Source organism: Spodoptera frugiperda, chromosome 5 (genome assembly GCF_023101765.2).
Source record: "Spodoptera frugiperda isolate SF20-4 chromosome 5, AGI-APGP_CSIRO_Sfru_2.0, whole genome shotgun sequence".
Taxonomy (NCBI): domain Eukaryota; kingdom Metazoa; phylum Arthropoda; class Insecta; order Lepidoptera; family Noctuidae; genus Spodoptera; species Spodoptera frugiperda.
The window spans coordinates 5767509-5792727 of NC_064216.1; the positions used below are offsets into that span (position 1 = coordinate 5767509).

Genomic DNA, 25219 nt, shown 5'->3' on the forward strand with positions numbered 1-25219 from the left:
TCACGTTAGTTTTCTGTGAGGCCGTGGTGCCGAGAACTACTAGTGTAAAGTTGATATACTTACCTCTTCAAATTACTGCTGTTTACTACTAGTAAAAGTAAGGTATCTGTATACTCAAAATAAATAATTCCTCAAGTACAACATGTTGTACGTCAATCAATAGAGCCATTGGTCATATACACCTACACCACACAGTATACTTATATAGGTATATTATGTATTAACGCTCGTCTAACTCTAATTGATATGTAGGTATTGTGTCTACATAATTGACTGTTCTAATTTCTCTATTCATACCAATGTCTTAATCTAAGCTGAAATATTATTATAATGCTCGCTAAAAGTTCAGAGAATAATTATGTGGTATAAATATTATATTTTTGGAGGAGGTCGTCTGAGGGTGCTTTTCAGCCAGAGATGTGCTATGCTACGTTGCTGAGAATGTCTTTGGTTTCCACTAACAATGTTCATTGGTACACATAGCCTAGCATTGGTGGAAACGGACTCAGATAAGCTATATTTTTATATGGTAAGATGCTTCCACGGATGCGTGCTATATGAGTGTACTATGGATGGTCTCCCTACTATCGATACATCGCATACTAGAGCTGCGCATCTTTCTTGCAATAGCGATGCGTTTATTGTTTCGTAACAAAATAATGAACGAATAAAAAAAAACACTACACTTTATTTAAAAAAAAAAATTGTTTGCACTTCATCATCTTGTTTGTTTTAAACACTACTACTATACAAATATTTTTATTGCATATAATCTACATCTCTCTAATCGGAAAGTGATTCCCAGAAATAACCAAAACGCTTGCACTAACTTTAACGAAACAACTCAAAAAGAGAATAAAAATACTACCAGGAACCAATCATATTTTCCCATTCAGTGGAAAGAAACGTAAAAAAGAACTACTTTTTTATTAACATCAATATTCTCTCGGTTTCGATTTCGATTTTTACAAACCAATCACTTTTTTATCCGCGTGAGATTAAAATTCAAAGACCCAGAAATTAGATTTGAATCCGGGCTTGTAAAACTATAAAAATGAGCATCTGTGTAAAGGCTAAAAGAAAATTCTGCTGAAGATATTCTAGTTTTCTGTTACCGAGTAATAAGTGTTTTTAATGTCGTTATAATACGTTAATAACAAAAAAAGTAATAAGTGGTACGTTTACGTTACGTTACGTTACGTAAGTACCCAAGTCTAACTATCATTATGATATTACTAACATTTTTTACAAAACAAACAAAATGTATTTATTATTTTTATGAACTTTATTCGCTCATCAAGGAGCGAATAAGTACTGATTTTGATCTCAAACGCTTTGTTAATTTGTGCTCGTTCCCAACTGTGGTTTTTTTGGTTGCAACCATTCATTGTGCAGGCGCTCTTGTGAACCAACTAATTGTCCATTAGCTTTTTGGTTATTCTCTGATGTTTATGTTGTTCATTCTTTAAAATACACGAGAAAAGTATTAATGTCCTTTTTATTATGGTTTTAAACTGTTCAGGACAAACCCGTAGGCATTGTATTTGATATTATAGCCGCCATGGCGTTCAACATGTCAATAAATAAGTTACGTAATAATATAAAATTGTGTTATTTTATAATTCAATCTTCTGATCTCATGTTTGTAATATAATGTGATCACATTTATTCTTTTCGATTGTCGTCATCGTTGTAAATAGACTCCGAATGTAGTTCAAATTTAGTCGGAAAGGTCAGGAGGCATCTTTTGCGGAATAAGTTTATCTTGTATTCAACTAAATTTGGAAAACTCCCCCTTTCTCGAAACTAAAATGTTAATTTGCATAGACAGATTTATTTTTGCTTCCGACAAAGAACAATTTCAGGTTTGCTTTTGTTATATGAAATCAGGCATCAGGCAAGACAATAAAATAACATCAGACGATGACGTCACAATTCCTACATCACACGTATAAAGTTTACATGCGAATTAATACAGACAGGACAGAAAATCACGGTCACCTCGCCTGGTTGGAGGCTCCTCCTTTTCTTAAGGAAAAGTACTCTCTGTTCCCTAAAAGTCAAATGCAATGTTTCTTTGCAATACAAACGGCGGTCTCCCTGAATTATGTATGGCAGTGCAAGCAATTAATTAGGAGATTACCTCTATATACACATTTATATTTGTCTTATAAAATAAACAAAATTTTCGTCTGACCTAGTTTAGTTTTTCCCTATGGTCTTACCTGCCCTCAATATTTCCTGCGGTCCTATTTTCGGTGCGTACCACGGCCGTCGCGAGTATATTTTCTTGGTGTTCACTGTTCGTTCGCTCGCATCAACATTGCGATAACTCGATGGTGACAGGTTTAACATCTCTAAACATCTGATGATACCTGTGGAAAGAAAAAAGAAATGTTATTATTTCAGTTTTCGTATTTACATCAAATTAGTAACACATATTTTTGTTATAAGTATATACATTGCACGTATATTGATTTTTCATGCATCTAAAATAAGCTTCATGATCGACAAACATGCTTGGAAAATAAAACTAATGAAACTTGAATATCATAACGATTGAAACTGTCAATCTATATTGACCCAAAATTGTTTTTCATTTATTTCTTCTTAAAACTACATAGTAAATTGTTAAAGGCCTAGGAAAAACCTAGAATCAAAATAATATAATACCCCTTAAACCTTGAACTTGAAGTCTTGAAATATAAAATCGATAAGACCCATACTGACCTACGAACGGTAAAGCCAAAATTAGTCGACATCTATTTCTGGATCCGAAAACCAATAGGTGAACTGAAGCATACAGGATTGGACCTAAGTCTGGTCCGAAACCTTCGTACAATTCCATAACATGTACGTTACTAACGTAATAAATTTAATTACTAGCTTCTGCTAGAGTCTTTGTCCGTGTTTCCGTGGGATAAAAAAATCATCACCCAAGTCAGTCAAGCAGCCAGCAAATTTCATCAAAATCCGTTCAGTAGTTTCAGCATGATTGGCGGACTAACATTCAAACATACAAATAAACAATCTTTTAAGATAGTGTGATTAAGATACGCCAACTCTCAAAAAAGGAAATTGTGTTCTTTGACATATACTCGTAGTAAACCTACTTCAATAAGTAGCCAATTGCAAAAAACTTGCATAAAAAGCTTTTCGTTACCTAAAGAAGACGTTAACTGCAAAACGACGAAAATAAAGATGATATTTTTAAACAAATAAAAACGAAGTTTCAATTTACAATAACAATAGTTAAAAGCAGTATAGTTAATTTTGTGATCCTTAAAAATATATTAGCATAATGCACCCAACTAAGTTTTTACTATGTATTCTGCGTAGGCGACGCGCCGTTTACTTTTAACAAGACAAGAATACATTTTAAACAACAGTGGCTAAATATGCAAATCTCTAGGGAAAATAATATCAAAACAAAATTATAAACACAATGTAAACTTATCTTGCAAAGCACACAACGTCTGGACAAAATAATTTTACGAAGTAATGACAAGTGCCAGAGGCAGTCCGTTTCTATAAAAGTTATTTTGGAGCATTCAAATTATGTTTCTGTCTCAAGAATCATGTCGAATGTTTCTATCTTCAGTGTTTTGACAAAAAAAAGGTTTTCTAGGACAGAACATTTCTTTGTTATTGTATTGGTCCGAGATCCCAGAGCTGTCAGACATATCTTATTTTTACAAGCATTTAACCTTCGGCTTACAGTAGTCTTGTATATACTTTTTAATGCCTTAATGTTTGTAAAGCTTGCCGAGTGACACCTGCGCAGGTACCAGGTGAGAAAGGTAACTAAAAATTAGACTCACTTAACGTAAATTTTTATGTCTGATTTTTATATATGTTTTGTAGAATATAATTACTTTGAAATCATATTAAAAAAATCAGACACTTTCCATGGACCAAAACTTTTATCAGACGGCTTAAAGCTCTAAAAAATAGTGCGCCTTACAAAATCGTAATAGCAATATATGGTGCCCCTGTAATGCAAAACAGTAGTACAAATCATCATAGTTTTACCAGATAATTTGCACGAACGTGATTACCATCGTGAATGTTACAAATGTGCTACTGCTTTGCCGAAAAGATATTTCTCTCCAACCTCACATATATTGCTATTACAATTTTGTAAGGCGCACTATTTTTTAGAGCTTTAAGCCGTCTGATAAAAGTTTTGGTCCATGGAAAATGTCTGATTTTTTTAATATGATTTCAGAGTAATATTCTACAAAACATATATAAAAATCAGACATAAAAATTTAAGTTAAGTGAGTCTAATTTTAAGTTACCTTTCTCACCTGGTACCTGCGCAGGTGTCACTCGGCAAGCTTTACAAACATTAAGGCATTAAAAAGTATATACAAGACTACTGTAAGCCGAAGGTTAAATGCTTGTAAAAATAAGATATGTCTGACAGCTCTGGGATCTCGCTCTATATATTGAATTATCTATCAAAGAGGTTTTCTGTTAGAACAACGTTATATTGTACTTATAAAATATGTATCATTTAGTTCAGTTCGTCTTTAAATGTTATTACACTCGCGTTTGCATTTTATTTAATTTTTATACCACTTTTTTTTTTTTTTTTTTGAGTGGGGAAAATCATCCAATGACTTTTCTCGCCTTGGGCGAGGCGAGAGGGAGTGTCAGACTCTTACTGACTAAAAACCACCCCGTTCCTTCTCCTGCTTTTCGAGCCGGAGCCCCGGTAAACCCGCTAGGTAGTCCGCAGCTCCGGATCAGGCATCAGCCCTGTTGGGCCCCATCTGTGGTGGTCTGATGGCTCTTTGAGGCGCGCGCGGAACGCGACGCGCCGCACGCACGGGTCTGGTTCTGTTCGGGCGGTGAGCTACCCTTGCTCGCCGTCCGCAGGCCCGCACTTACGGTGGCCGGAGATCGTCTCGGGATCCCCTACGCCCGAAGTGTCTTTCGCGACGGCTGGGGCGTGAGGAGGTTTGTTCTCTCACGCGCCCCGCCTCCTCCTTAGCTAGCATGACTGCTTCGCAGAAGGAGGAGACGGCATCCCAGTCCCTCTCGCTCCGCACCATAACAACCAGTGCCGGGCGCGAGAGGTCGCCGTCGCCGACCACATCCCTGAGGACTTGGCGGTGCTCAGCCCACGCAGGGCACACCGCCACCGTATGTTCTACCGTGTCCTCCGGGCGGTCCTCACAGTGATGACACCCGGGCGTTTCCTCCCGCCCAATAAGGAACAGGAACCTACCAAAACTCCCATGTCCGGTAAGCACCTGCGTTAGGCGGTAGGTGAGGACGCCGTGGCGCCTCTCAAGCCACTCCTCAAAGAGGGGACTTACCGCTGCGATTACAGTGAGCCCAGCCCTCGGTTGCGACAGTCGTTGCTGCCATTCCGCCATGAGATCGCGCCGGAGCTCGTCCCGCCACGCACTGATCTGGCGCGGCAGTGGAGTTTCGCCCCGGCGACACGCGTCGGCGCGCAGACTGAAGACGCGCGCGAGCACCTTCGCCTCCAAATCCCACGGCGGTAATCCGGCAAGGAGGTTCGCCGCCTCCCCGGAGATCGTGCGATATCCACGAATCACCCGGATGGCCATGACCCTCTGAGACGTGAGCAGCGCCCGAGCTGGCCGCCGCATCAGGTTCGGCGCCCACACAGGGGCGCCGTAAAGGGGCCATGGACCGCACGATCCCCGCGTACAACCTCCGGCAGGAGGCATTTGGCCCCCCGAGGTTTGGCAGGAGCCGCTTAAGCGCAGCCCCAGTCCGCTCCAACTTAGGAGCCAAACGTCGGAAGTGTTCCACGAAGTTCCATCGACTGTCGAGGACGAGTCCTAGGTACTTTATCGTCGTCTCGATGCCGATGGTAACCCCTCCTGTCGTTATTTGGGACCCATCCGGAGGTGGCGCGTTCCCGCGGCCATGAAAGCACATGGCCTCGGACTTGTGGAGCGCCACCTCGAGTCCCAATTGCCGGATCCTGTCAACAACTGTCGCAACCGCTCTCGCCATTAAGTTGGCCGCCGCCTGGTGCGACCTCCCGTGCGCTAACACTAGCGTATCGTCGGCGTAACATATTACGCCGACGCCGTTCGGGAGGTCGGTGCGCAGCACCCAGTCGTAACCGATATCCCACAGGAGCGGTCCCAAAACCGAACCCTGTGGAACACCGCGCGACATCTCTCGCCGTTTCCATTCGCCCTGGTGACCGGGGTATATGACATACCTGTCTGTCAGGTAGGCCTCGATTATATGACGGAGGTAGGTAGGAACCCGGTGATACCGGAGTGCCTCCAGTATGCAGCTCCAGGGTAGGGAGTTGAAGGCGTTGGCGATGTCCAGAGACACCGCTACAACGACCTTACCCCTGGACACTGCAGTCCCCGTCGTGAGGTCCCTTACGCGCATGATGGCGTCCACCGTGGAGCGCCCTCTGCGGAAGCCGAACTGGCCATCCGCGAGGTCCGGCCCAATTTTTATACCACTTAAGACATAATGCATGTTGTGCTTACCTATAAGAGATTGATGCACTCATAATTCAGACTGTGCATTGCGTCTGGTTGGTGAGCCAATTAAATAAAATAAAATTAAATAAAACTTAGTTTTTAATTTTTTTTTTTTCGGTTTTCTTCTGACATTAAACTCCATTTTGTTTTTAAAAATATCGCTTTTTACGTTATTCAGTATAATAGTCCTTTCATATTACCTCGCAATTAAAATGAATGAAACTTATATAAAAAATAGATTAAACAAGAGAGATATAAAAATTCTTTTGATGACAAATCTTAAACTGAATACGAGATGAGTAAATCTAAATGTTAATTCAGATTTCCAGGTACATTTCTATGGATGAAAATGTAAGAAAGTTTTTAAAATAGGTAACCTTTTTGTACCTGTACGACACTTCGTTGGTACAGCCAAATGAACATCGTATAACTCTTTGAGAGCTGCTCAAATAGAGGTACAAAAACCCCTCTGACCCGCGGCCTTTTAGCCTTTCAGATATTGGCAGCTTTGGGTCGCTATCTGAATAATGTTTTGGCATAGAAATCGAAGCCCTATTTTAACCGATTTTCGGTTTAGTTTTACATAATTCGTATTTTGTTGAAAAACTGATTTGAAGATGTCTACATGTCTAGTTTACACAACTTGAGGGTTTTTCAACGTTTTCAAAATTGTCAATTAATTTTAAAACATGTGATTTTATAATGATAAAATACTTTAAAGTCTACCGATTAATAAGTTTAAAAAATCGTTAATTTAAAAAACGATAGGGTTTGATTGTGTTGTAACCAGGTATTATTAAGATAAGTAACGGTGTTGATATGTGTATCAAAATGCTTAAAACTGTTGGTTACAATAAAATTATTACTAGTAGTTTAATATTGTCTACGGATAAGTTGTGGCAACAACTATTATGCGAAGTATATTAAATTCAGTCTATTGCGAAAATCTAACTGCTTTCAATATTCCGTAACTGCAATAATAGTGTCACATATTTACACAATGTTGCAATATTGTCTTAGTTCGCACACAAGGCAAAGAATAGCCTCCGGTATATTTTCTCTCCTTCCACTCAGCGATGCAATAAATTAGAATTACTTTCACTACACTTTCCCTAGGCTTACATTTTATTAAAAAGAACAGACAAGTTTTAATTAGTACTCTTTTTTACAAACCTTCTTGATAGGTATTATTTACCTGCTGACCGTTGGGTCTTAGACTTAATGTAATTAGTTTGATAATTCGGTATTAAGTTTCTTTTGGTATGTTTTTTGCTACACATTTACATAGTAATTCTTCGAATGTTTTTTGAGGCAGAGAACAGCTGTAATTTTTTTGTAAGAACATTTTCTATTTGTGTAACAAGATGTAACTTTTTAGGTTTTCAGTGTAAGTTTCAAAATAGTATAAGCTTTTAAAGTTCTATTTATAGATATTAATTAGTTTCATTAGCGAATGGACCATTCGTTCAATCATTCATATACAAAACCGAAATGAAAATAGCAGCGAAAATTTGAATTAAATGGCTTGACCTTTTCAAGTGTTATTAAGAGTAAATTGATAAAACAGACATTAAGTGATGTCGCTCGTTTAGTCATTGTTAAATCACTCACAATTTCATTCCGAGAGAAATGTCAGACACAATATTTTCTAAAAATTACTGTTATTTCAAAAAATTAATATACTTTTTAAAAATTACTCTACATTAGAGTGAATTTTGTTTCGAAAAATTAGTCTATAATTATTAGACTTTACCATATTTTTTTTTATATTAGGAAAGGGCTTGGATGTCTGAATTAAAAGATTCAGGTTTCTTGGAGAGTCGGTATTGTTCCGGTATTTTTGTATTCTGTACACGGTAAATCTGGCAAAAATGTAGTTCTTTATTCCGATCTCACGACACCCACGAAAAGAATACTTACCTACGGCAAATGTATTTAATTGTACTCCACCTTTACCACACTCGTACAATAGAATAAAACTGATGCAAAACCTAGCAAATCGCCGAAATTCACCTCAGCTAACAAATATCAAGCTATTCATCTCACTTAGTGAACTCGAGCGATTAATAAGTAAATTAGAGAAGAAAAAAAGTGCTTAATTCAAAGCACGTCTCTAACTAACCATCATTAGGAATTTATGGACCGTGGAAATGGTACCGCAGTGGAATTATCAGGGACAGTTTATGAACGGAGTGCAATTGTATGAATTGCTCTTATTCCCTTAAACAGAAGTTAGCGTGGTCGTTAGAATTAATTTTGTAGTCGCAATGATGGTAATGAAAGAGCTAAAAATAATATGATGGAAACTGGTTTTTGTCTTTATCACGTAAACGTCATTCTGCAATTACCGCTTTCTTAGTTATATGTAGGTACTACTACGTTTCAGAGCTTTTGATCTTTATGCCGTTAAATAAAAACACCGTGTTTCACATAGCAAATATCTTATCAGGTACCTACTCTAAAAATGCATTGCTTATTCACACAATTTTCCATACAACACTGGCACAGAGAAATTAAGCTGAGTCCACCTAATTAAATGGCATAGTAACCTAAAACATATTTGAATTTGTAGTGCAGTGTATTCTATATGAAAACCACATGGCCATTTCTAGTGACCACACCAACCACGACAAATTGGGTGAAACATAGAAAGACAGAGTAGGTTAAACAAATATACTACACGTAATACTATGATTGTATAAGGTACACCTACATAAAGGCAATGACTATGTCTTTCTCCGAAGTCTACTAGCAGGTAGTGTGATACTTGATCCACAAAATAACCAGCTACCAAATTCCGAAAACTAGAATTCCGAATACCTTACATTAGCTTGATCTGATTCTGTGAATCGAGACACTAATTTACCAAACGCATTATTTTCTATAGTTTTAACGAAGTACGTAAGTTATTGCCGGAATATGAAACTCTGTCTACCTTTTAAGGGATAAAAAGACGTGACGATACAATAAAGTAGGTAAATATAATTCAGTCACCCCTTTTCAAATGCATAATATACTTATTCAATAATTCACACAACACATTTTCTTTACATGAAACCACAGGATTACACAGGATCTAATCACAGGATTAGAAAAATAGCCACCACCATCTATCATATGCCCAATTTATTGTACACAAAAATACTCATGGTCAGGATACAACATTTTCACAGACATCGTTCATCGTTGTCATTCCGGAGATGGACCGAAATGTTTCATCTCCTGCGATTGTAACTGGATTCTTTCCGTTCTAACCGAAGTACAAAAGTGGCTACGTTTTGCCAGAAAAAAGCTGATGATATTTGTCAGGAAACAGGCTTTCTAAAGGCTTCCTTACTTCTAAGAACTTTATATAGAAGATAAAATCTTTTCAGTAATTGCAAGCTTGCCAAACAAGTAGGTATGAACTGAAGAAATTAAGTGTATTCATGAGAGATTTCTGCCGGTGTAAGTTACTTTAATTAGCTTTATAATATACAACTAGCTTTTACCCGTGGCTTCGATCGCTTTAAAAAGTATTATTATTAATAGCAATTTATCAAAATCCTTTCTAAGGGGATGCCTACGTCATAGTAGCTTTATGCACGCAAAGTCTCAGCCCGATCGTTTTATAATTGACAATGTTTCATACAAATTTTCATCCCCTATTTTATCCCTACCAGAATTGATCAAAATCCTTTGTAGTAGCGGATGCCTACGTTATTACATCTACCTGTGTGCCAAATTTCAACCCGATCCGTCTAGTGGCTTAGTCTGTGCATTGATAGATCACTATGTCAGTCAATCAGTCAGTCGGTTGCCTTTGAGTTATATACGAGTATAAAATATTTAGATAGATAACAACTAACTATTTTTCATAAGCATTTAGAACAGATTTCAAACAGGAGGTTCACATTTCGTGTGGCTTATAATTTAACGTTAACAATTTAATGCTATCCATATAGGCACTGTACTGTGTCAATCCACAAATCTATCATTAAAAGAAAATATCGTTAAGAAACAATGACAAAATGTAGGACAAACGTCTGTTATCTAACAATCATCCGGACTTCGACCTTGCCAAAGCAAACTTAGTCTTCCATTCATCATCGCAATTCGTAATTGTGTGTATTCTCGGTAACGTTCACGTTACAGTAACGTTGGTTAGCCGGAACTCTATGCCGCTCCTACACACTACGATGAAAATGTCGTAAAAGAAGTAAAGAGAAATTTGTGTAAAGAGAACTGTTTGTACATCTTTGAAAGAATAAAAATTGTTTAATTTTCAAAGAAAAGTATAGATTAAAGTGATTTTACTATAAGATTCAATCATGGGATTTCATAGTTCTTAAATGTGTTATTATTAAAACTAATTTTATTTAGACATCATGGACATACGACGAAGGAAAACATAAACAAATAAAAAGAAATCTGGACTTAAAAAAAAACTTTGTTTTCAATCCGTTTTGAGCTACTGTGGTTATAAATAGTCATTCCATTACATATGAGAAGAGGTTTTTTATAACAGTTAGCCAGTTACAGGCTGATAATAATTTAATACAATAAATCGATAAATAATATAATTTTCAAATAAATCTCGACTCCATAACATTCAAAATTGTTTGTCTGATTTCATTTCATTGTTACAAGCACTTAAATTATGCCAAGTTTATAAACATATTGAAAAGCCTTTGTAATACCCATTTACATTTGTTTCCCCTTAACAAGAATTCAAATTGGACGTTTAATATCTTCCCAAAAGACATTCTGTCTTCTATAGACATAATTTACTGAAATTATTTCGAAAAATATTTCCACATTTTCTTCAAAATAAAGCCAATTAATGAGCTCCTTGTAAATCTTCCAGTTGACATGATCTGTGAAGGTTCTTTTAAATACCACTTTCCTTAGATAAAGTTGATTCAGGAATAATCATTTATTCATTTAATTCTGTAGTAAATAGGAGCTTCTCAGTTGATTGACGATTTTGAAGAGATTTTGCTCTAGAATTAATAAGCTTAATATAACGTTTCGCTTTTTCGCTCGAAGGGAATATTAACTTTTGATTAGTTTTGTAATATTATTGAGTTTTCATATTTTTATTTTGTAAAGTTATAGCACGGACTCTGTTATTGCTGTTGGTATGGCAAAAGGCTGGATCAGCCTAATGGCACTTTATAATAGCTGGTGAACTAAGGGCGGTATTTTATCTCCCAACCAGTGTACCACGGACCACCAGTGGTCCAAAGAAAAAAGTATGATCCGCTCAATGAAGAAAAAAATAATTAAAAACACCTCTGTCCAATAAACATGAAACACAGTCAAAGCTTGTATGAAACTTACACCAAAGAAGACAACACAGAAGAGGAGGAACTCTTTTCAATAATCCTAGTCATTGTTTTCTTATTTAATTGTGACCATTGCCGTATGAAAACGTAACACGTGAAAATTTAAATTTAAAAGTGACCACTTAAGAAAGAAATTGTAATAGTGGTTAAATGTCACATGAAAAGGAAATGGTAATAGTGGTCCCTAACCTAACAAGAATTACATAAAGTGCTCCCTGACCAAGACAAGGTGGGAAGCTCTATTTACTGTAGATTCTATGTAACGAAATGCAATTCTAGACACACGTGTAACCCAAATAGGTAACCATTTACAATTCTATCTTGCTAAAACAATGATAGTTGTTTACTCAAACGGTATTGCAATGTGCAGACGCAACGTTTGTTCAAAGGACGTGACCTACGTTTTAATTTGTTTCCATTGTTCTTCGTAAGTATAAATAGTTCGTATACGTCTTTCCAGATTAAAAAGTAATATTGGAGAACATAATTGGATTTAGAAGATACATTGGTACGTGTAGGTGTGCAAGAATTAGGTTTGTTTAGTAAAACGGTTTCTTTGGTAGTCGAGCAGTTAGAAAGACGAACGATAAGAAAGAAGGTTTGAACTTTATTTCGATTAAATTTTATTACTTCTAATCTTTTCAACCTCTTTTGATGACGGGAGTTTTCATAAGGAAACTTGTATTTGGGGAAAACGTGAATTTCCACCACGTGTACACACATATCTCCAAGGAAATCCGTAATAGCCTGAGGGAGGTTTTCTACCAGAGCTATCTAGCTATGCTACAAAGATGTAAAAGAAAAGCTGTGTAACTATTTGACCATTTCCACTGATACTTAGCTATGTAGCTGCGTGAGGAAGATGTGCTTAGCTCGAGTATACGATGTATCGATAATAGGGAAGCAATCCATAGCACACATCATTCCATATAAAAAACATAGCTTAACTGAGTCCGTTTCCACTATTGGTATGCTATGTGTGTACCAATGAATATAATTGGTGGAAGCCAAACGCATCCCCAGCAACGTAGCACAGCACATCTTTGGTTCAAAAGCAACCTAACGCTAGTTTTAGTATACCTACATTATCTACAGGTACGTGTTAGTAAAGCGAACTGAACTGTAAAATAATATTCACTTCTATCTTCCGAGAAAGCGAAGTGCACTTCTACAGCACTGCTCAGAGCTGTACCTAAGTACTCGAGTTGAAACTACATAATTTAAATATAACTTGATTTTATACCAAAAGTAAAAGCTCTAACAAATTGTATTATTCAGTACTTTTTACGTTAACTTATATTTTTCTTCACGTTTTCTGAATGTAACAAATGTAATTTTATTCCTTTTGAAACTGTTTACAAGCTAAATATGATTGTGAAGAACTATTTCTGATTTGATTTTGTATTGAAAAAGAGGATGGTAAATCTGTGGATGATAAAATATAATATCACAACAAATCTTAAAAGAGACGTTATATTCTGAGGAAGAATCTTTTATAATTTATGTGACAAATTCATGTAAATACCAAATATTATAAGAATTTGTTTAATTCTGGTGATTATAATTAATTTTTTTTTGTACTGACTACTTCGTCAACACATAAATAATTATTATTTATTGTTATTATTAGCCATGATCGTCCTTCTGGAGATTGCTTTCCAGAAGAATGGCCTCCCTACCCTTCTTCCTCTTCTCCCTTCGCAAAACATTTTGCGACCAATCCCCTATTACAGAAAGTTACAGAAACTATACTGATTTAATATTTTATCTTTACCTAAAACCACGACATACGGCCCAAGTAATCTCTAGGGATTGATTGTGTTCTTTCGTAGTCCAAAATAATCCTCGTTACGTTGTCAAAGGAATCGAAGACGGAACAAAGTTTATCGGATAAAAGTATTTAGGAACAGTCTTTAAGATAGCTACTTTGTTCTTTGATTTGGCGATTCCAAAAGGAAACTACGATGTGCGTAGGTATTTGTATGACGTATTTTGTACGCGACTAGTTGAAGCCGGCGAGTTCTTACACACAAAGAAATCTTACTGAGTTCCCATTCCTTCGAATTTAGTGTATTGGAGTAGTCAGTTCAACGTACCAACGTATTTTAAATGTTTATAAGAACTTAATAAAAAAGTTATGGAGTAAAATCTTACCAATATTATAAATGCGAAAGTTTGTGTTAGCGTGTATTTTTGTTACTTAATACCGTCAGAAATCGGAATGAAATTTGGAATAGGGGTAAATTGATCTGGAATAACACTTAGGCTACTCTTATCCCACGGGAACAATCGGAGCGAACCCGTCGGCAGAAGCTAGTTACAAATACTCTCAAGCGAAGTTCTGAAATATACACAAATTAATTAATAATTAATGTAATGTTTTATGTTAAACTAATCCTTATTAGTATTAAACTTAAGTTCTTTTACAAATTATTCGTACCTATAAAATGATAATTCTAGTGCATATAAACTTAAACATTGTTTTGACAACAAGTTCATATAAACATTTCCATTGCAACTGATAAAAGAGTTTATTAAAAACAAATCAATAGAGATATTAAAAGTTCAATGATTTAGCTTGTTGTCATAACATAAGTGGGAGATAACATTGCAATCACATTGAGTTCTAGATAAACTCAACAGTAATAATTTTATGAATAAGTAGCTTCTGCTTCATCCGTTTTGACGTGATTGAGTAACAAACATACAAATAATCACATAAACTCACAAACTAAGATTCTATTCCTACTTTTATTATACTTGAATTTACTAAGAATACAAAATTATTTTCCGCTTGAATTAGTCAAGTTAAGAGGAGTGGGTGTCGAATTGTATAATGTGTGCTCCAATTCATATCCCTCTTGGGATTAAAATGCGTAAAGTCATGTTTGAATTACGTATTCTAATTTCCCTTAGAAAGGAGTTTCATTATGAATGCTACAATTACAAGGTATTCGAAGTAATTTAAACGGGCACAGTCAAAGTCGAAATTATTTATTTCAAATAGACCGAGAGAAGGCACGAACGTCAAAGCAAATATTATAATATTAAAAAGAAATGTCAGTCTGTTGGTCAGTCCTCTAGTGAAACTATTGGTTAGTTCGTACCAAAGTGTAGATTCTTATGGAAAAGAACGAGCAAGAAACTCTAAAGTTAAATAAGAAAACCAACCTGCATCATTATTAACCTTCTATAGTTTCAATTCAAAGAAGTTGAAAAAAATATAATGTAAAGCAATAGGAACTGTTTTATCGACCTTAAATGCTTCAATAAGTTGCTCATCTCTATATAAATGGCTGCAAAAAAATAACGAAACTATAAATCATAATACAATTTTTAACAAAAATATTTTAATTTCATTTATAAGGTTCAAATAATTTTGTAAAATGTAACGAAGTTTCAAGGGTTTTGACCCAGATTCGGGTCGCGTTGCGTGATCGGTTTTCTGAAAACACGCTGTAGATAAAACTTTCTATCAATTCGTGGTTAAAGGACGTAACGATAATTAGGGATTTTCGGAATGTTCGGAATTACTGTCCCATGGGATCATGGAAGATGGGGGAACGATAGAAAGTGCAATTTATGTCAAATCCTAGTGGATAATTTAATCGAGAATTTAACCCAGAAATTTAAGAAGATATTGAATTGGTACGAAAAAAAAGTCCGTGCGGCCGACTACGGACTTTTTGCTATTCGTCATATGGGCTTGAGCTTAAAAATCTATTCAATCTTCTAAACTCTTTCCGTGCGGCCAACTCGCCAGTTACGTCCAAGGTTTGCACGCCTACGAGATTATAGCGTAAAAACTCTGCTACGCGCTACGAACTACGCAGTACGAGCTATGGCTGTAGAATTTCCCCGTAACTTGAGTGTGAAATTAGGGCTTATCAATTTAGGTCTGGGCATGTAGGGTTAGAAACTTGGCTCTACACGGGATCTGATTACTTTTTGACAGTGCGAGCTATATGGTCTCGTCTTGGCAACATTTAACATGAAATGTTTTTGTGGGATTTCATTTCTTTTTGTAGGTTGCTTATCGTAATTTTCTACCTACTATACAATATTCAAACCGTACGTAATCCTAAACTACTTAAGTTAAACCTATTAACAATGAAAATTAAACAATGACCTACGTATCAAATTATTCTCACTAAGTCGTACCTACATAAACAACTATAAACATATTATACCTACTAACCTATACTACTTAATTGCAAATACCTACTTATTCAATCTTTGAACGGATTCTTAATTAAATTTGTGAGAAAATTGCAAACGTAATGCTAATACTTTTTATCAATGAAAATTAAAACACTAGTACCTAACTAAACCTTCACCTACTAAACTACTAAAATAAGAAAATTGCAAACGTAATCCTAATACTTTTTATCAATGAAAATTAAAACACTAGCATCTAAACCTTTTGTAAATACTAACAATTAAGTATTAGGCAAATGGTATTTTTTCCGCGATAGCAAACTTTTAAATCACCGAAATATTCCGAAATTTTTTCATTCAACGAGACAACCGTCAACGACGTCTGCCCTCGCGCGTTTTCGGGTGCCGCGCTCGCTAACGGGCCGATTATTTTTAGCTAACACGGGCATTGGCGCATACTATACTTACGATGCTTTGTTCAAAAGTATAGGTTGATTAATAAACACGTAACCGAAGTGAAGTGTAGTAATATTATTCATATCTAAGTACTTATGGGTAGGATAATGTTTTGATTTGGAAGTTTGTGTTCTATTCTTGTGTATAATTTTCAGATCTCAGGAAATAGGGAATTAAGTTTCCATTTTTACCCCTGGCCGCATCAGACCTCTAGCGTCAAAAGTTGCGGAAGTCTCGAACAAACTTTCACTAGTTTAAGGGGTTGGGGGAAAGTTCCAAGTTTTAGGATTTTTTTGTTGTTTGTACTAATCTAAATACCTCAGTTTTCTAGGACTCAGGAAGTATTATAATTTTGTTGATCATTTGAGTGACGAAATCGCGGTATTTTAGATATCAATAAAATCTAAAGTATAAGAGCTATGCCATTGAACTTTAGAGGTTTATTAAACCACTGACATTATATCCTGAAAATTTTGTTTATCTGGTATTCAAGTTTGAAGGTTCAAAAATACGACGAAGCGCTTCGAGAAAAGGTAGGTAGTGCCCTTGCGCTTGCGCTTCGCTTGGCTCGTCTTGGCGGGGGCACTACCGTGCCCCCAGATAACCTTTTATCTCCAACGTTGGCAGAAGTGCACATTACGGCAGTAATGTCACTGTACAATGTACACCTACTTTTCACCATTTATGTCCATGTAATAGGAGATTGACCTATTGCCATAGGTATACTGGGCACAATAAAATTACAGACTCTCTTACTAATGAAAAATTTTCGATAAGCCGAAAATAAAATTATGATAATAGATAATATGTAAATATGTTACCTAAACCTACATGTTATTAGGTATCTAGCATTTTAAACCAAACAAGTTAGTATTACTATTTAGTAAAAACGAATGTTACAGATTAAAGGAAGGTATATGATAATATTTGCCGACCTACAATCCTTTTATTACTCGACTATTATTACAGCATGTATAATAGAAAATAGTTGTAGCTGGTATATTATTACATTTAATTAAATCTAGACCTTTGTCTAGACTCTAATCTAGAAACAAAATTATTCTGATACTAGGTCTAGGTACACGTTGTTTTTAATTATCCTACACACTGAACATAATTATTTTCCACAGAGTGATATTCGTTTTAATTTGTGGTGAAGTCAGCATACTGCTTCGCTGGTATGCGACAAATCTATATATTAATACGTGAAGCAAAAACTTTGTAATTCTTTTTACGAAAATTGCGCGGACGTAGGAGCATAAAATTTGGTACACTTATAGTTTATGTGTAGAAGAAGCGCATAGCGCTAATATTTTTGAATAATGCTTATTACATTAAATCAATAAATAAAACATTAAACATGCATAGTATCTGATCGTTTTGACAAAACGTCAAAATCGATAGATATTGCGATGATATTCTCACGTCTCATATGAAAAGAGTTTTATAAAAGAGTTTGAGTTAAATAAAAATTATCCTTCAACGTACGTTAAGTGGTATTGTAAATTAAATCATATATGGTCGAATTTCGGCCACTAGGCGACCACTAGTAGAATATAAAACTACCAAGTATTAAATGGTTTTGGTTTGAACTAGATAAGCGTATTGAATTATTTTTCATATCAAATAATTAAACAATAAGATTTTTATTAAGAAGAATTATGAAAGGAATACACAGGCTTTGAGTGAATATTAGTTTTACATTGTTCTCACATAATTGAAGCAATCAAAACAATGTAACCAAGAATTGTATTGTGAATCTGATTGAAAAAGAGTAACTTATGGAGTTTCTTGCTCGTTCTTCTCCATTGGAATCTACACTTTGGAACGAGCAAATAGCTTCACTAAAGGACTGACCGACAGACAGACGTTATTAATATTATTATATTTGCTTTGATGTTCAAAAGTGCATTCCTTTGAAATGAATTAAAAAAATTGTTTATTTTTTACGGAATATTAACTAAAGTAGTCCGCTCTTGAACTACAGCAATAGATTTTCAACCTTTTTTAGAATTGCAATTTATATTCAACGTGTTTTTCTGATATCCGAATTGCAATCTATATTCATTGAGGCTTTTTCATTTTGATATTTGCATTACATTACATGCAAATGGAGATTCCAGCACGCGATTTTCAATGTAAATAGGAATAAAACCCACGCAATAGTGAGTAAATTACCGTGATCGAATATTTTCTGGCTTCAGGCGCGCATTGAAGTCCTTGGCGTGTTGATTTCAAGAGCCCTATTTCAATAGGACACCATGGTCTTACGATCAGTTACACGACTGACAAATCGTGGACCATATGAAGGGTATTTCATCATATACCTTATGATTATTTATGATATTTCTTTGAAGTGTGTGGTCAATACACGCACGGTTATAATTACAATACTTAGAAAATCCTGATAAAAACCATGTTAGACTTTTTTAAGGGGGAAATTTATCCAATGACTTCTCCTGCCTTGGGCGAGGAAAGATGGAGAATCAGACTCTTACTAACTATAAACCACACCATTCCTACTTCTGCTTTTCGAGCCGGAGGCCCAGTAAACCAGCTAGGTAGTCCGCAGCTTCGGATAACCATGGTAGTCTTGGGATACGAATATTACATATTTAAAACGCTAAATTAGACTCGGTTGTTGCAGATCCGGTTTCATGGTTTGGGATAACACCCTGGAGATTAGGGAATTTGAAATCTTAACGGAGCAGGGTTGGTAGTCGAATTGTTATTTTAAAATTTCTTGCAATGCTTTTTTTCCTTGACCACGAGTCGTGTCGCGACTGGAAAAGTAGAATTAATATATGGGTAATTGGGTAGAATATAAAGTAGAATAAATATAGAGACCCCGTAGCGAGCAACAATATTTTATTTTATTCTTCTTCACACAAATAAAAGTCTTTTAAGGCATTCCCTATTCATTAAATAGTATTATGTATGTTTTAAAAGCATGACTAGCATAACAAAACATATTTTTACAATGTAAATTTATGGTTCAAAAAACCAACAAATCTTCAACAGGACAAACCACAAATCCCGGTTTTCCTGTCCCCCTACACAGCTTTAATTTATTCAATGTGACCTCTTTAAACAAAATCTTCGTCTTGCTAAAAAGGTTTGTTTTGTCATGTAAATTTTATCGTTTTTTATTGACAAAGGAAAATTCTGATTGGTTACTGACCCAATTATTTAAACATAGCTCTATTTTACATAGGACGAAGTATTTATGGAACCAATGTGACAAGGTTTACTTTGCCTGTGTAATCTATTTATCCTGACCCCATCTAAAGTGGAATTTACTTAAGCCAGAGAGCGATACTCGATCGTGGTATGGATATACATAAGCTGAAGCTGTTTCTTAGTGAACTATTACCATATATTGGAATAATATTGTACCGTATGGTACCTCTTATGACTTAATTTAAATCATATTATATTTGTCATCATCTTGACTGACGTTATACAAAAAAATAACTAAATAGGCCAAAACGTGCATTTATCTCTTTAAGCTAATTTGAACACTCTTTACAAATACGGCATTGCAACAGCCGCGACACACGTCCGTAACATTCTTAGATAACCTTTAAGCTCTTCAGTGAGTCAAGGTATATGAAAATTGATAATTTGACTATAGCTTTTATGTCTTCTTTTCGGTTTTCATTGAAATGTTTGATTGTATTATGTCTGTGACAGTCAGTGTTTTTTAAATAATTAATGTCCATACTGTATACGACAAATTTAAACAAAAACAATAAATACCGTACCTAAAAGTATGTTGGTGTTGCTTTCCAATGGCTAGACATTTATCTATCTATCTCGTTATTTATTTAAATAAAATTCAAAGTATATTCTTCCTCGCCTAATAAATACGTTGACTGTCAAAAATGCCTGAAGCATTAAATCCCCTTTGCTTTTTACAAAAAAGGATTAATTTAAAAACACATTTTAAACTTCACAGAAAAAATAACAAAAGATTTTTTTTACAAAAAATATGTTCCTTTCACTGAAAGCTGTTTTTATTTTGTATCCAAAATAAAAATACTATTTTTTCTTAATATGTGTTCCTCAGTACGCTAATGTCAGAGTTGAACGTCCGCTTATTAGACGTGTTTGTTAATTCCTTTCGATTCATTATAAACGGACTCTACTTAGCTCTATTTTACATAGGACTAAAATACAAAATTTATGGAACCAATGTGACAAGGTTTAGATTTGCCGTGTAATCTATTGACTCACTCACTCATCAAAATCCTGACCCCTTCTAAAGTGGAATTTACTTATGCAGGTAGGCCAGAGAGCGATACTCGATCGTGGTATGGATATACATAAGCTGAAGCTGTTTCTAAGTGAACTATTACCATATATTGGAATAATATTGTACCGTATGGAGAAACCTCTTATCACTTAATTTAAACCACATATTTATTATCAGCTTTACTGACGATTGTATATCGTAAAATGAACAAAAGCTTAGTAAGTAAGCCAAAAAGTTCATTTTTCTCTTTAAGCTAATTTGAACACTCTTTACAAATACGGCATTGCAACAGTCGCGCCGCATGTCCGTAACATTCCTAGACAACCTAATAAATTTTAGCTCTTCTATGGTCAAGGTACATAGAGCTGTTCACACAGAATTTAATACTTGATTAATTTAATTATTTATTTTGTTTGAAAATATCAATTTTTAATTTTCGGTTTTCATTGAAATGTTTAGTTGTATTATGCTTCTGTGGACGAGTACTTCCTGTAGTTTCATTTAAATCATATGAGTGATGTCCATACTGTATACAACAAATACATACAAAAACAATAAATACCTAAAAGTAAGTTGATGTTGCTGTCCAACGGCTAGACAGTTTAAATCTCGTTATTTATTTAAATAAAATTCAAAGCATATTCTTCCTCGCCTAATAAATACGTTGACTGTCAAAAATGCCTGAAGCATGAAATTCCGTTTGTACGATTTTTTCTGAAAAAAGGATTAATTTAAAAACACATTTTAAACTTCACAGAAAAAATAACAAAAGATTTTTTTTACAAAAAATTTGTTCCTTTCACTGAAAGCTGTTTTTATTTTGTATCCAAAATAAAAATACTATTTTTAAATCTTAATAATGTGTTCCTCAGTATAATGTCAGAGTTGAACGCTCAGTTCCAATTTGCTTTTCCCCATGGAAAGGAAAACAACGTGAATCCATTTCACGGCTTCTTTACGCCCTTGTTGTTTGTACTGCATTAAATTATCTTATAATTTTATTTGTAATGCATAATATAAAAAAAAATGTTATTTCTATATTTACAAAGGGTACCTTAATGTATAAAAAAGTTGTATATTTGGCCATTTTATTTTTTTTAAACGTACACACACTAAGATTTTCTCCTGTGTCGTGGGTGTGTTTACAAACATATCAGCTCACATACACACACACACACGCACACACACACACACACACACACACATTGATGTATTATAAACCTCAACATTTTTAAATTATTATAATTCGATACTTACATGAAAGAATAATATTTCCAGTTCAACAAAATTTTCGTGAGTTTAATCAACTGTATTGTGTCGCCCCTTATACCCATAAGGGGCGATACAATACAGTTGATTTAACACCCGTTAAACACCCGTTTAACAGAATAAATAACATCATCAATAATTATCAAATTTCACAGAACATCAACAACATATTCAAACACAACCATTTTGTAAGATCTTCAAACCAAAAAAGAAAGTACAAGACAGTTAGAGTTTTCCAAGAATTGGAATATTTATGTTGAATGTTGAATATTATTTATTTATAGCGTTCATTTATTTGCATTTAATTGGCTTTGTATTGACGTGTATGATGCACAACACGCCTTGAAATTCACAAAGTTCAAAGTTATGAACAACTTTGATGAAACTAAAATTAGATTCGCGGTTGTATTGGTATTTCCCGGAATACCAGACTGGTAAAGTGACAAAATCATGATGCATAAGCATATAGAAGAGAAAAGGTGAAAGAGCACCAGCTGTGATGATTATGATGGTGATGAAATTTAATCTGCACGGTTGGCGCGATGGCTGGGCAACCAGTTGCCGCGCAACTTCTAGCCGGTTCCGATTCCCAAACCGAATAACTCTTTGTGTGATCCACAAATTGTTGTTTCGGGTCTAGGTGTCAAGAAAATGTGAACTTGTATGTTTGAAAACGCGCCCAAGACACAGAAAAAAAATGGAGTATGGGGCAACGTTTTTATAAAAACAAAAACTTTATTTTTATGAAGTTGATATTTCATTGTCTCTGCCTACCATGGGAGACAGGCGTGAAGTTATGTATGTATGTATATTTTTATGATGTTCCATAAAACACTTGAAAATGATGGTAACCTCGTTTTGCTGCGTCAACGCTTGTTAGTAGAACTCTCGTATCCAGGTCGATCACTAAGTAAAGCCAATTTATTAGGTTACATGGAGCATGTAATAGGCATTAAGGCAGGTCCTCTATGTACATGTATGTATACAACAGTAAATGATCTGTCAAAGGATTGGTGTTAGGTACAGTTTAATACAGGTTCCGATGATAATTATTTTAGTCTATTTATAAACTGCTGAGAATTAGTTTCTGGGTTCGAACATGAAGATAAAAAAAGGTTTGTTTCAATAATAAGTCTTTTGAACATGTAACAGAGTGATTAAGATGATTCTATTAAACATGATCTTAAATTCAGATACTTAAAAAAAAACTATGTCCCCCCCTCTCCACTTGGATTTCCTCCAGTATCGTGGGTGCGATTACAAACACACATTTCACATACACATAACATCCAGACCCGGAAACCACAATTCGTGGACCACACAAAAAAATTGGTTTGTGCGGGAATCGAACCTGCTACACATTGCGCGGCTATATATACTAAGTAGTGATGATTTGTATAATAATATTACTATGAAATGCTTATGATATGCATATGTAAAGTAACCACATAGACATACTCAAAAGTAATTAACTGGCAATGCAAAGAACTAAAATATTCATGCACTCTCTACATTCTGACTGATGTATTAATTATGTACTTATTGTTATGTACTGCTAGTGACGTATTTACCTCATAACATCATGTATAATGAAAGCCAGGCAAACTTATTAGAGAGAGCATTTAGCTTGCTTATAATGCTGTCAATGGAAGGGTTCATTGTATTAATGAGAGGTTAAGTGACATTAGTTCTTACTGAAAGGATATGCTACTTCGTTAGTCTCATAGTGGAATCCATATATGTATACTAGAATGTAAGTAAATAGTTAGCAAAATCAATAAAAAAGTGTAGGTAAAGGAAATATGAAAAGGTATTTTGTAAGTAGAAAATGCAGTACGGTACCAAATAAACATAAACTATAGAAAGCTAAAGCGACTAGGGACTTTATAAATTTACTAGCTTCCGCCAGCAGCTTCAAAAAGTATCCTATCACTCAAGTCATCTCATGTCTGTATACCAAATTTTAACAAAATCCGTTCAGTAGTTTTAGCTTGATTGACGGATAAACATCCAAAGAAACAAGTTTTCACATCTATAACACTAGTGATTGATTTGAAATGTATTGGTAGCAAGAATTCTCTATAACTTTACTAATATACTAAAACGAACAATGATCTAACTTGCCTATACAGCCACCGTATGACGTCATAAGAGAGCCATCAACAAAATGATAGAATTTTATCTATACATATAATAAAATCGTAGAAAAGTGCTGTCTGTACATTGAAAATAAAAATAAAAAAAATAGCAGGGGTTATTGTTATGTCGATGTCGAACCCAAAAATGTAATTAACTTTTTTTTTGTCTGTTTGTCTGTTTGTCTGTTTGTTTGTTTGTCTGTTTGTCTGTTTGTCTGTTTGTCTGTTTGTCTGTTCGTCTGTGCGCGCTAATCTCAGAAACGGCTGATCCGAGTTGGATGCGGTTTTCACGAATATATTGTGGTATGCTTCAATTTACATTTAGTGTTTGTTTCATGTCAATCGGTTCATAAATAAAAAAGTTATGTCAAATTAAAGAATCACGTCGAACACTATTCTATGCTTATACCATTAATCTCAGCCACTATTTGACGGATTTGGTTGAAATTTGGTACAGATATAGTTTAGAACCTTAGAAAGGACATAGGATAGTTTTATTTCAAAAATCAAAAAATAAAAATAGAAATAGATCACGCTATGGTTTCGTTACATTCATTTGGTTGGGTATCGGCCGAGCGCTTCGGTACTATCGTAGAAAAAGTGTATTATCAGTCGTATGATTATTTGTCTGTAGTGGTCCTGCTGTTTCGTATATTCTAAATAAATTGGTTTCGTTGTATTTGTCAATTAATAAGTTTATTTGTTGGGTTTTTCTGGTTTTCTGGTTAAATTATTTAACGTAGGTTTAGTTTGATATCGATTATTTATTAGTAGTTACTGTAGTTAGTTTTTTAATAAAATTGTAAGTCTAATTTATTAATTAATTAGATAGACTAGATTTAAGTCGTTTCTTTTAAATTATTTAGTTTAAGCTTGGTTATTATAGCATAGAGGATAGGTTGTAATATTATAAATTCGTAATTCGTAGCTTTCTTTAGTTTTAAGTTAGTTTTCATCTTAAGTTCGGAAAGATTATAATATTTCTTTAGTTTAAGTCCGTTTTTAAACAATTTTTTCAATGCCCTAAGTGAGTATACATCTATTAAATTCAAATGCAGAGCTCATTATGTTGATTTTTGAAGAGTTCCCTGGAATATCTTCTACGTCTCATTTTTGAAGAGA

General features: G+C 34.9%; 1 protein-coding gene across 2 annotated transcripts in view; it reads right to left on the reverse strand.

Annotated features, from left to right (window-relative positions):
- LOC118272274 (synaptotagmin-15-like) overlaps positions 1–25219 on the reverse strand; it is a 103742-nt gene that overhangs the window by 69585 nt on the left and 8938 nt on the right. For both annotated transcript variants that reach the window (XM_035588671.2, XM_035588672.2), the window contains exon 2: positions 2226–2375. In XM_035588671.2, the coding sequence (XP_035444564.1) occupies positions 2226–2355 (130 nt within the window). In that variant the 5' untranslated portion in view covers positions 2356–2375. The remainder of the gene's footprint in view (positions 1–2225; positions 2376–25219) is intronic.